This window comes from Haplochromis burtoni, unplaced genomic scaffold (assembly GCF_018398535.1).
Source record: "Haplochromis burtoni strain Fernald_Lab_line unplaced genomic scaffold, NCSU_Asbu1 Contig_59, whole genome shotgun sequence".
NCBI lineage: Eukaryota > Metazoa > Chordata > Actinopteri > Cichliformes > Cichlidae > Haplochromis > Haplochromis burtoni.
The window spans coordinates 1,793,286-1,805,748 of record NW_024582420.1 but is presented as its reverse complement, the minus strand read 5'-3'; the positions used below and the strand labels follow the sequence as shown (position 1 = coordinate 1,805,748).

The 12,463-nt window shown below is 40.2% G+C and overlaps 1 protein-coding gene across 12 annotated transcripts in view; it reads left to right on the top strand.

Moving 5' to 3' along the window:
- tjp1a (tight junction protein 1a) overlaps window positions 1–12,463 on the top strand; it is a 102,277-nt gene that overhangs the window by 75,831 nt on the left and 13,983 nt on the right. For 8 of the 12 annotated variants that reach the window (XM_005931410.2, XM_005931413.2, XM_005931412.3 and 5 more), the window contains 11 exons: window positions 478–646; window positions 960–1,095; window positions 5,047–5,183; window positions 5,778–5,883; window positions 6,193–6,343; window positions 7,665–7,773; window positions 7,871–8,090; window positions 8,536–8,720; window positions 9,090–9,185; window positions 9,938–9,964; window positions 12,077–12,159. In XM_005931410.2, coding sequence (XP_005931472.1) covers window positions 478–646; window positions 960–1,095; window positions 5,047–5,183; window positions 5,778–5,883; window positions 6,193–6,343; window positions 7,665–7,773; window positions 7,871–8,090; window positions 8,536–8,720; window positions 9,090–9,185; window positions 9,938–9,964; window positions 12,077–12,159 — 1,419 coding nt within the window. The remainder of the gene's footprint in view (window positions 1–477; window positions 647–959; window positions 1,096–5,046; window positions 5,184–5,777; window positions 5,884–6,192; window positions 6,344–7,664; window positions 7,774–7,870; window positions 8,091–8,535; window positions 8,721–9,089; window positions 9,186–9,937; window positions 9,965–12,076; window positions 12,160–12,463) is intronic. The other 4 variants (XM_042221020.1, XM_042221018.1, XM_005931416.2 and 1 more) reach the window with 1 other exon arrangement.

Here is a 12,463-nt window from a genome sequence, read left to right as displayed (position 1 = left end):
GTTCATTACTATTCAGACTCACCAGCAGAAATACAAGACATTGCATTATTCCTTTAATTTTTTCCCCTATTCATTCAGACTTTGAATAGATAAATCCCCCTTCTTCCCAAACAAATGCCTGTTGAAATCCAGTTTAATGTTTCAGTTTTACTGAAGAGAAGTTGAATCATTTTCTAGTTGAAACCTGATCACAGGACAAAGTATTACATAAAATAATGTGTGTATATATATAGAATAGTTTTGCTTTAATATGTGTAGTCTTGGCTTATTTTCACTCTCTGTGCTTGTGACCGCACCCTCTGTGTATTATAAACACATTAAATATGTTTATAGCTTCCTCTTCTTATAGGCTGTGCTCCTAACTTTTACTCTCATTAGTTTGTTATCACAGCACACTGTAGGCTCCACAGAAAAACTGCAAAGAGGATATTATGTACGTTTACCTCTTGTGCTGACTTGTTCCTCTTCCTCTGGCAGATTAACGGCACAGTTACAGAGAACCTATCACTGATAGATGCCAAGAAGCTGATTGAGAGGTCAAAGGGCAAGCTGAAGATGGTAGTGCAGAGAGACGAGCGGGCCACGCTGCTCAATATTCCTGACCTTGACGACAGCATCCCATCAGCCAATAACTCAGACAGAGATGGTGAGACAACAAATGCGTACTCGTGGATTGCAGCTACCATTTGATTACATAACTTGTGTGACGGTGTTTTTTCCAAGAGATGTGATTTATTTTAATGACTGCGATGTCAAGAAGACGGGTTTATTTATAGAGCGCATTTCAAAACATCTCTAAAACTACAATGAGAAACAGAGAACTGATCCTCGCAGATCATTCCACTCTTAACTAAAATAACGTGTTTTTATTGTTGTTCCAAATCTCAAATGTCGATTTCTTTCTTTTTGTTGTTGTTGTTGATAAAACAGTAATACATACTTCAACTCATCTTTCACAGACATTTCAGAGATACATTCACTGACATCCGATCATTCCAATCGATCCCATGGGAGAGGAACTCGATCCCGTTCGCCTGACAGGGTTGAAACATCCGAGCATCTCCGCCACTCACCACGGCAGATCAGCAATGGCAGGTAGGACACACACACGGACACACACACAGACACACACACACCTCTGACAACTATTCTGGTTACAAGGCACACTGTCACCCACCCTCTTCGACCTCATATATCTTGCTCAAGACATAACATACATAAACCATCACAGTCCCTCTGAAACCATCAATAATTTCCAGTAATGGATTTCTCTGGGAAAGAGCTGAGGAAGGAAGTAGGGATTGATCTGCTGGCAGATTAATGCCTTGCTTTTAAAGTATACTAGACTGTTTAATATTAAACACAAACCTGATTTTGAACCTTGCTGGAATAACTCTTTTAAGTAGCCTCACCACTGAACCTTTAAAGTGGAGTATATATGAATAATAACACACACTTTTAATGATTATAGTCCAATTAATAAAAACGATTTGCACACATTATGTGGTGTTCTTTTTTTTATCACTTTACTGTCTGTTTGTCGTACTTTCTCTTACTGCCTGTTGCATCTTTCAATATGTTGTCAGTCTTTACTGTCATTTAGATTGCATAGGTTTTTGCAGCTGGTTTATAGATGGATAAAGATGGCTAACACATGACACTCTCAGTGGGTGTGGAACTTGGGCATTGAGTGGAATGAGGTAATTAGCTTTTCAAGACTTTAATCCAGTTAATTAAACAGGAATGGGTGGTGAAACAGGAATGGTAATGTTAAGAAAGAGACCCATTTTGCAATGAGAACACGTTACTGGTTTGTTGATATGGTCCACAGTAAAAGTCTAACTGAAGTAGGGGTGTTGAATCAGGGCCCTCCAGCACTTGTTCCAGACTGAACTACTGTTTCATATCAAAACTCCTTTGGTTGCAGATACAGTGGGCTGAGATACAAACTAAAAATGCTACAGAGACCGTATTTGTAGCTAGATAGACAAGAGGTTAGGGCTGCTTGATTATGGCAAAAATGATAATCACGATTATTTTCACTGAAATTGAGATCTCGATTATTTGACAATATTTATTTAACAATAACAATGTATTGAATAATGACCTTAAAGATTGTCAAAAAATAATATAAAATAGTGCGAAAATACTGATAACAGTGCAAATGTTTGAAATATAAGAAATAAATGAAAAATGTAAACATCTATGTTTAGTGAACTTTGCAGTGTTGCTCTGTGGTGCAGCTACGACACCATAGCAAAGTTTACACACTGTGTCTACTTGATCCACGTCTGACTCCGCGAACCCATAATGTTTCCACACCACTGAAGTTTTTTTTTTTTTACTTTTCAACCAACAGCAGTCACTCTTCTCTCCAAATAACTTCTGCTTAGCTTTCCGAGCTTCCCTCGGATCCTGTTAATTGTTGTGACAGGTATTCGAAATGCAGAGAGGTGCGCTCGATTTGCCACACGGAGCAGCGCGAGAGTAAAGCACGAGGGCGGGGCTAATAATCGGCTCAGTCATTTTTAATGATCGTTGAAAGCCCAGATCGTAAACGAGATTAAAATTCAATTAATTGAGCAGCCCTACTAGAGGTTCTTGTCATTGTTACATTCGATGCTAATTAACTTCATCTTTTGATGTTTGTGTTTTTTGAGATTTTTGAGAGGCAAATTAAAAAACGGTAAATTCCTCAAATCTCAATGGGGTAAAAAAACAAAAGGCCAATAAAAACTTGCCGTATTGAGATGGTTGTTGAAAGGTTCGCAAGGTGTTCCTGATGCTCTTGCTTGTGTAACTGTCTGGTGTATTACGCTGTGCCAGACTGAGTGACCCTGCATCAGGATGAGTGCAGGTTCGCCTTTGCTTTGACCACACTCGTCCACATGTTGTGTTTTGAACTCTTATCCCTCTGTTATCAGAGTATATACACACAAAATGTTGCATGTCAAAGTCAAAGACACACATTATATTTTTCATGCATCCATTTGTGTAACGGGTGAATCTGATAAGCATGAAGATAAGGAGGAGTTTCACCTGCTTCTCATGTGGCTGGGATTTATCAAGTGAGTGAGTCTGACTGTCACCGCATGGTGATGTAAGGGAATGTTTTTAGGAGCGGTGAAAGGAATTTGACATACTTCCCACAGTGCTTTGGCCCAGACGAGATGGTTTGTTGAACCTGATTGGCGTGCAGCGCAGGCATTGTTTTCTCTAGGACGCAACGCTGGTCCAGGCTTTGTGTGTCCAACAGATCATCAAAAAACAGCCCTTCATTAAGCGTCTCTCTGTGAGCTCGAGTAAAAGTTGTGCACAGGCAAAGGGCTCCCAGTGTTGACTGTCAAGGAATTAAGATCAAATCCCTTAATTGATAATGGTTGAACTTGCAGATGCACATATGTGAGTAATTATTGTTTTCTTCTTAAAATATTTTGCAGGTCTTTTTTTATTGTTGTGCATGATTATTTGATTTCTAAATACTTTGTTTTTCTGAAATGCATCTAGTCAGTGTTTCTGAGTGAATTTCTTTTTCTTTCTGCAAATATTCTGAGGCTTGTTAGTTATAGATAAAGGGATTGTTGTTCAGTCTGCCTGTGCAGCCACTTCTCTCCTGTTTCTTCACTTTTTCTGCATCTGCCTTCCTTGCTGTTATTTTGCCTGTACCCATACTATAAAATGTGTAAGTGAGGGGGTTGAACAGAGGGTTCTGTCAAATGGTGTTTGTCAGTGTGACGCCTTTTTTAGCACCATTCTGCGGCAAGGAGCAGCAGAGATTTAGGCCACTCCACTCTCTCTCTCCCTCTCTGTCCCTTGCTCTTGCTCAGTTTGTCTCTTTTCTTTTCCTCCTTCTTCTCACACTCTTCATTCATCCATTCATTAAATGCACTCCGCATTTCTCTTTCTCCAATTACAGTTATGTTATTTATCCTCGGGGAGATTTAATTGCACTGAAGGAGTACATTTGTGATACTGAATTGTCGTGACAACTGCTGGGCAAATTTGTGGGACTAGAAAAGGCCAAACTGTGGTGGAAACTATTGCAAATAAGTGCCGCATGCTGCACTTACTTTATGCATCAGTCATTTGTGTGTGTATGGATGTGCATGCCTCATTGTTGTATGCGCATTAATGACTGCAGTGTGCATTTTATTTTATTGTTTTGTGGGGGGTTTGTACTATGAGTGATAAACTGAAAGGGCAGGAATCAGCAGAGCTGTGTAGTCTGAGCTGCCGGTGCAGCCTGCACCTTCATGTTCTTGTACGAAAGCTTCTGAATACAGCTCAAGTACTGAGCCAGCAGTCAGTCATGTGATCAGATTGGAATTCAACCATTGTTTTTAAGCAGCAGAGGCCTTTCTACCCTCTTGGACATGACTTGCTAGACTTGCACACACACACAGTTTTCCCTTATTTATTTTACCCAGGTTAAACAGGAACTGGGACTGAAACGTATCCCAACTAAAGAGTTTACACTGGGAGATTCAGTCGGTTCTCTCTTCGTGCCTGCCTGTGTAGTCTATAAAGTGTGAATTTATATTCTTGCAATCTGGTTTGCCACCTACGTACTGCACAGACCATGTGAAAAAGGAAGAAAGAAAATGCTCCACTGCAAAGAACACACAACTTTGAATAACTAGCAGATGTGCAGGATCTTTTTGACAGAGCCACACATCCTTGTTTTAATTGCTTATTGTCTATTCATTAAATACTTTTGTCCACGTGGCCTTATGACGTAATCTACTGTTCATGCTATTTCCTTCTAGGTTCATTTAGTGTGTGTGTGTGTGTGTGTGTGTGTGTGTGTGTGTGTGTGTCTTCCTGGTAATGTCAGCACAGGATGAAACTACCACCAGTCAAAACATGAAGTCATTCTTAAACACACTAGTAGAAAAAAACAAAACAATGTTACTGTAATTTAAGAAATTCATTAACATGTCAAAACTGCTGCCTTTAAATTCTCCTGCTTATAGTTTTAATTGTTTATGAGTACTAAATTCACATTTTTATTATAATTATTTATTTATTTATTTTTTTTCATTTCAGCCATCGAAGTCGAGATGAGGATCGCATATCCAAACCGGGGTCCATGTCCACACCAGTCAAAAACTCTGATGATGTCCTGTCACAGGCCAGTGACCAAGCCAGCTCCAGAGATGACAAACAGTTACCCCCACTGCCTGGTAAAAAAGCCTGACATCGTCATCATTATCACCACCATCATTATCGTTAGCGTTAGTAGTGTGTTCTCGTGTTTGTGTCTTTCACCACCTTATATAGTGCTCTCTGTTGGAACCTTTAACGCAGTGAAGTACAGTTTAAGTCTTAAGGCAGACAGATATTAACTGAAGCTGAAAACAGACTGCTGCCATGGCACATCATATGAAACATGTCAAGTGCCGCCCTTAGCGTAAATAGGAGGGGTTGTTCTGCAGAACGTCAACACGAAGGGCACACACAGCATTATATGTCTACTTTGTTCCTCTCTTTCCCATCACAGCAGATAGAACCAGGTTCGGGCGTCTGTCTGAGATTTCTTCCTTCCTTCCTGTTAAAAGGGAGGTTTTCCCTCCCTCTGTCATCACCATGTGGTTGCTCATAGGGGGGTCATCAAATTGAACACAAGTACTGTTCAACGTATTAGAGTAACCGTGACAGTTTGGGCAAAAAGTAACATGTAATATATAAAACATCAGATGCTTTAATTTTTAAGGGTGGTTTCACTTTATCTCCCACTTGGCCGTCTCATTCATACAGTGTGTTTGTGTTTATGCCAGAACCAAAGCCAGTTTATGCACAGCCTGGTCAGCCTGACGTGGACCTGCCTGTCAGCCCATCTGATGCCCCTGTACCCAGTGCTGCACACGATGACAGCATTCTCAGGTAAATATTCTTGATGTGGTGTCTTCCAAATTGAGTGCAGTGTATACTCTGTAGATAAAATATTACGAGTGTGTGAGAGTCCTTTTTAAAAAAACAATGTATTAAAAAAACAAAACATGAATCAAGCTTCGTGCCACTTGTTCAAATTGTAGTTCTGATTCAGGCAGAAACTCTGCTTTGGCTCTGTTGTTATAACCTGTCATATTTGCTTGAATAACTGGCCGTGTTTTTTTTTTTTTTTGTGTGTCTCTTAGAATGATTGCTGATCTTTTTACTTAACTCTGCGTGTCCACCTGTGTTTTCCCGCAGACCAAGTATGAAGCTGGTCAAGTTCAAGAAGGGAGAGAGTGTCGGTCTGAGGTTAGCAGGCGGAAACGATGTGGGAATTTTTGTGGCAGGAGTTTTGGAAGACAGCCCCGCAGCCAAGGAGGGGCTGGAAGAGGGAGACCAGATTCTCAGGGTAAGATGTGTTGATAAATTAGGAGAACCCTATTTTTTTTGCTTAAGAAACCTGACATTTTGTCTATGCACTGTACCAGATTTCGGATGCGAGAACGTGTTGCTGCAGTTGACTGGTTCAAAAGAAAGGAAAAAAAAAAGATAAAGATTAGACAGATCTCTTCATTTCATGCCATGTAACTGCCCTGTACGGTCTTGGTATTACGTAGCTTGTAAGATGATTATAAAATATTCTTTTCATTCATGTTTTTGTCCTAACTGTCGCTATTTTTGTCACGTCACATGTTCAAGAGTGAAAAGAACATCTGGTGTTGTTAAAATAGGCGAGCCATACCGGCTAACACTAACTTAGATAATATGTAGCAAAACTATGTAATCCGTGGCCACAATAGATTTGCTTTTGCACAGAGAGACCTTGGGAATACAGTACAATGTACCCATCAGTCAGTGAGTCATTCTTAGGCCCTGCTTCATATCAAAACTCCCCTTGTTTCCAATGTGAAGACACAATAGGGGTCGTTCTCGCATTCTGACCTCGGAACAGTCGACTGCCTGTTTCACTGAACACTAGAGTAACATTGTGGATGAGATGATGGAAACCCTCTTGATGTCAGAGTTGGATTTATTCTGACATGTTTATACAGCAGCAAGACACCTGCTGTGAAGCCACACAGTTTAACTTGTCAATTTAGCACAAGCTGGGGGGAATTGAGACTAACATTTAGAAATTGTTTATCTATTAAACCATTTTGCTATCTTCTTCTCTTAATGAACAAACAGTGTCCTCTATTCCTCCCACTCTACACTGTAGACCTCTTTTGTGCCTGTGTTCTCCCTGCTGTACAAACAGATCTTAGAGACTTCCAGGACATTGTTTCCAATCTTTGGTGGTTTCCCCTCGGTCATGGTGTGCTAGCTGGAGATAAAGACGTCAAGCCCTTCTGTTTCTGAGAAGAATAAAGGTGTCTTTCTGTGGTTCAGTGACTCAGTCCATGTGTTTCTGGTTCCCCTGCTGCCCCTCAAGCAGAGTCAATAAACAGTAGTTATTGTTTTAAGGGCAGCAGCAGGAGAAGAGGGGGTGGCTGCTCGGTTAAAAGGGGAATGCTTTCCTTTCTTCTGTTCCTTTTTATCCCCTAAGAAATCAGATGAGTTGTAGTCAACAAATAAAGTTGCTGAGGCAACTGTGTAACCAAGTAAACTTAAATCCAGTAGCTTCCAGCAGCTCTTATAAGCGTTTAACAGCCATTATTAAAAATAATATTAGCCTTGAGTTGGCTTGTGCTGTTTGTCGTTCATTAAGTTAATTTCTTCTGCCTCTGCAGGTGAACAATGTGGACTTTGCTAACATCATCCGGGAAGAGGCTGTGCTTTTTCTGCTCGATCTTCCAAAAGGAGATGACGTTACTATTCTGGCTCAGAAGAAAAAGGATGGTAAGGGATGATGGCGTCGAGTAGCGTTTTGTATTGTAAACATGAAAGATTGTACGTCAAAACTAATCCTCTGTGTTATTATCTGCTTTGGCTTCAGTGTATCGAAGGATAGTGGAATCTGATGTGGGCGACTCCTTCTACATTCGAACGCATTTTGAATATGAAAAAGAGTCACCATATGGGCTGAGCTTTAACAAGGGAGAGGTTTTCCGTGTGGTAGACACACTCTATAACGGCAAATTAGGCTCCTGGCTCGCTATCCGTATCGGCAAGAACCACCAGGAAGTGGAAAGAGGCATAATCCCCAACAAGAATAGGTAAAAGATGTTTCATGGCACACATATTACTACCTGTACAGTTGGTTCTGGCATTTGATGAGTGGGCTAACAATGCAGGTAGAGGAATTAAAGCAATATAAATCTGAAGAATTAATTTTATGATCTACTGTATTTCACACATTTATCACAATTTATGATTAAATTATCATATCAGCCCCACCAATGATGACCTGGGCCTGCTGACTTGCTCAGCTTAACTCAGATGGTTGGTTAGCTGTACAAACAGGGCTTTTAATGACGCAGACACCGGTCAGCTTAACTTCTAATGTGATGGCAAATCCATAAAGACCATTATAACTGGATGACCAGTTAGCATTCAGTGCTCTACATTATTGTTGCAGTTACAGTAGGAGTATGTTACCGTGACTTGTCTCTCTGGTCAGTGTAAAGTTTTACACTTTTACACCTTTTCTTCCCTTTCCAGAGCCGAGCAGCTATCCAGTGTGCAGTACACCCTTCCTAAAACGCCTGGGGGCGACAGAGCTGACTTCTGGAGGTTCAGAGGGCTGCGGAGTTCCAAGAGGAATTTGCGGAAAAGCAGGGAGGACCTGTCAGCCCAGCCTGTTCAGACCAAGTTCCCTGCCTACGAGAGGGTGGTGCTGAGGGAAGGTAAGGGTACAGAAGCCAAAGGCAGTTATAGCAATAAAATGGGAGGCTTTCATCCTTATTATGCTTTCTTCTTTACTGTAGGACTAAGAAATTTTTAGGTTTGTGAGGTAGCGCTAACTAGGATTTGCTTTGTAAACACTGAAAAATACATGTACACAAAACAAAGGTAGGCTTTTTGTATAAGCAAAGCTTGGATAGTGTGGCGTGTACCAGTTATGTCAGTGCACTAACGGTGTAGCTTCACTTTTCTCTTCTGGCCATGTAAGGTCTTGAATCTGTGTGGTTTTACACCAAATGTATTGAACACGTCTACAAGAACTGACTGTGATGTGATATGTGTAACACACACGTGTTGTTGTTGTGATACAGCTGGGTTCCTGAGACCTGTGGTTATCTTTGGGCCGATCGCAGACGTGGCCCGAGAGAAACTGGCCAGGGAGGCGCCCGAAGTGTTTGAGCTAGCCAGTAAGTAACAAAGTACCCTCATGTCTAATATCTCATGTTTCTCTGTCCGTTTTATCGAGACCGTAATCACCCATCACACACGCCAAAGCTGAAAGCTGCTTAAATCTCAGCATGCAGTTCTCACAGGAATGATTAGTAGCGAGTAGATGTTAAAGTCACTGTTGTGTTCTTATTATGTATGCGACATCTTTAAAAATCCACACTGCTTATTTAGATAAATAAAGTCCTTATTAAGAATATCTAAAAATGTTGTTTTAATTTAATTAATTTTACATAATTATCAGAAGTTGGGGATTAAAATAGTCGTTATTCACAGGGTGCAGTTTGGATTTCTTTACAAAACATTTGCCCAGTGAATTAGTTTTTTACTAGATGACCTCCTCCTCCTATTACTACCTACTTCCTGTTCTTTTAATAGGCCTGTTAGTCAGGTTTGTCAAGCTGTGTTTATTTCCCCTGTCACTCTTTCAGTCTTCCATTTCCTCTGTTTATCTTTCACTCTTTGATACTCCAAGCAGAGCTAAACACTCGTCATCCACCTCCTCTCACTTGTAGAAATTTCGAGCATCTTTTAATGTGCGGTTTTCATTTTAATACTCGGTGTTGAAATTCAATTACCTGAAGTGCAGAGCCGCACATGCACCAGTGTACCCAAACACACGTTCAGTAGACACATCCACACAACTGTTTCCAGTCGTTGATGTTCATTTGCACAACTCAGTGATGTTTGTGTAACTGTATTTTCTTTTCAGAAACACATCAGCAACAAGGAGGGGAAAGTATGTGACTTGGTGCATCAAGTTTTGTTTCTTTTATTTAATTGAGTGAATGGCAGATAATCTATAAACTAGTGTTTGGTGGCTAGTTCCCTATTCTGTAGATGTTTAAAGAGCTATTGCCTGGTTTATGCATATTAGGGAATAGCACTTTATTTAATTTTCTTTTGTCATCACATTTGGGAGTAACTCTATTATTACATTTCGGCCAGTGACGCACAATCTTGCAAAACTTGACACATGAGACTCGAGACAAAAGAAATATTATGTTGTACTGACTCGCAGCTTTGTAGTGCATGTCTCTGTTTAATTCAAACGTGGAGAATAAACTTTTTGCTGTTATAGAGTCTGCACAATTGACGTCTCTGATCCTGTGTGTCATCGTGATAGCTTCTCTTGTCCTAAGTTGCAGAAGAGATTAGCATGTGCAAATGAATGACAAAAAGCGTGCTTCCTGCACACAACAACATTTTTTTGTTCGAATTAAATCGAGTGCTATTCTCCGTCTAAATGCAGGTTTCATGTTGAATGACAACAGCAAGGCTGCATGACGAGCCGTGCAGTTTAACATGCAGTGGAGACTGAGCTGGTATTTGAAAAACACATTGACAACCTCATGTGCAAATACTGATAATAATCATAGTAACGATAACCATAACAGTATTGATGATCGTAAAAGGTATGACTGAAGATCAGGATTTACTTGACTAAGCATATTTGTACTTTCATCACCCACTTTTTGCCCATTAATTACACCACAGTGACTGTTTAAAGGGAGGCTCATAAACACAAAATCAAAGTGGACCTACTATGCTTGTTTCCAGCTACATATTTCTTTTTCTTGGACTCCAACAAAGTAGCTCTGCATGATTCACTGTTCCTTCTTTATTACACGGCGTGTCTTGGTGGAGCCCCTCAGTTCATCATCAGCCAGAGCTGTGTGCCTGAAATGGCCATGTCAGTGAGAGGATATCCTCTCTCACTGACATACAGAAACAAGAGTATTAAAAAAAAAAAGAACTGGAGTATTTAGAGCAGTCTAAAGTCTGAGCTTTTTTTTTCAGGTACAAACACTCTTGTTGAATATGGGCAAAAAGCTTTTAAATGGAAATGTCAATTAGGAAAACTGCTCAAGTTTTAAGGTTTATTTTTAGGCCGTTTTGCTTTATTATTGGATTCAAGTAAGTGGACGATCGAAAGCAGGAAAATGTAAAATACTGTCATAATTTACTGGTGGTGCAAAGAAGGTTTTCAATACATTTGTGGTTCTTTTGACAGCTAGTGTCAGTGTCTTGTTTCTCTGCATGCGCCCATTGCAGATTTAATAACAGATTTATTTAGTGACTGAAAATGAATGTCTCACTTACTGGCCTTTTTAGAATGGCAGAAAAAGAACTATTGATTTTAGCATTTACTTTTAACATCGCTGCATATGCTTGAACCTGTGCATGAATGGTTATGTTTATTTGCCCTTTAATAAAACCCTTTTGATAGTTACAGCCAATGATTGCAGAGCTTAGATGCTACTAGATGGGGCTCTATGATGTATTTGAGGCCTTGCTATCTATTAAGCCTCCTGTGGTGAGCTGACTGCCCTCTTCTGAGCCTTTCTATGCATTTCTAGGCAGGAAGCAATTGCTTGTCTTTGTTTAAATTATAAAGCTCTCTTCACATCCTTGCTTAAATCCTCTAGGCTTACAATGGCACCTCAGTCTCATTAATCCCAAATGACCCTCCTGCTATTGTATGTGCTTATTTAATGTCAGTGTTCCTCACGTAACACATTTCCTGCACCATGTTTTAAACTGCTACATGCACTTGCACACACACATTTTAACGCTGGATTTCATTCCCCGAACCTCCCCAAAAATCCGTAATGACCGTTGCATGAGTTGGCTGCTGTCCTCATTTTGTGTTTTATTACGTAGCTGTTTGTATAAACGTACACTTGTCCTCTCCTGTACGAAGATCGTCATTCCCTATTTAACTGCTCTATTTATGGGAGTCGACAACTGCACGCTACAAAGATGTCTAATTGGGGCACAGCCTGTGTTTCTTGTTGTCGTTCTCTTTTGTTGATGTGATGCAGTGACTCTGTCCGTTTGTCTTCCAAAGAGAGTGAACCCAGGGATGCAGGAACAGACCAGAAGAGCTCTGGCATCATCCGCCTGCACACAATTAAGCAGATCATTGATCGAGTGAGTTGAAATGAAATATACACTTGTACTGATTTGAAATTATGGAGGATTGTGGATAGAAAATGTCTTTGTTGCCCATTTGTTTTGGTGATTTTTAAAAACATTGAAAGGAAAGCCAATAACATGCGCAGCTCACTGCTGCCATCTGGTGTTCACTCAAGGAAATTATACATTACCCAAAGTAATGTGCTAAACTCAAGATTGCCTGTTTGTGAATAGTGGAAAAGATGGTTCACAAAATTCTACTTTATGGAGACTCAGTCCTTAAATGGCAAATAATCACATTTATAAAGCGTGTTTTTTG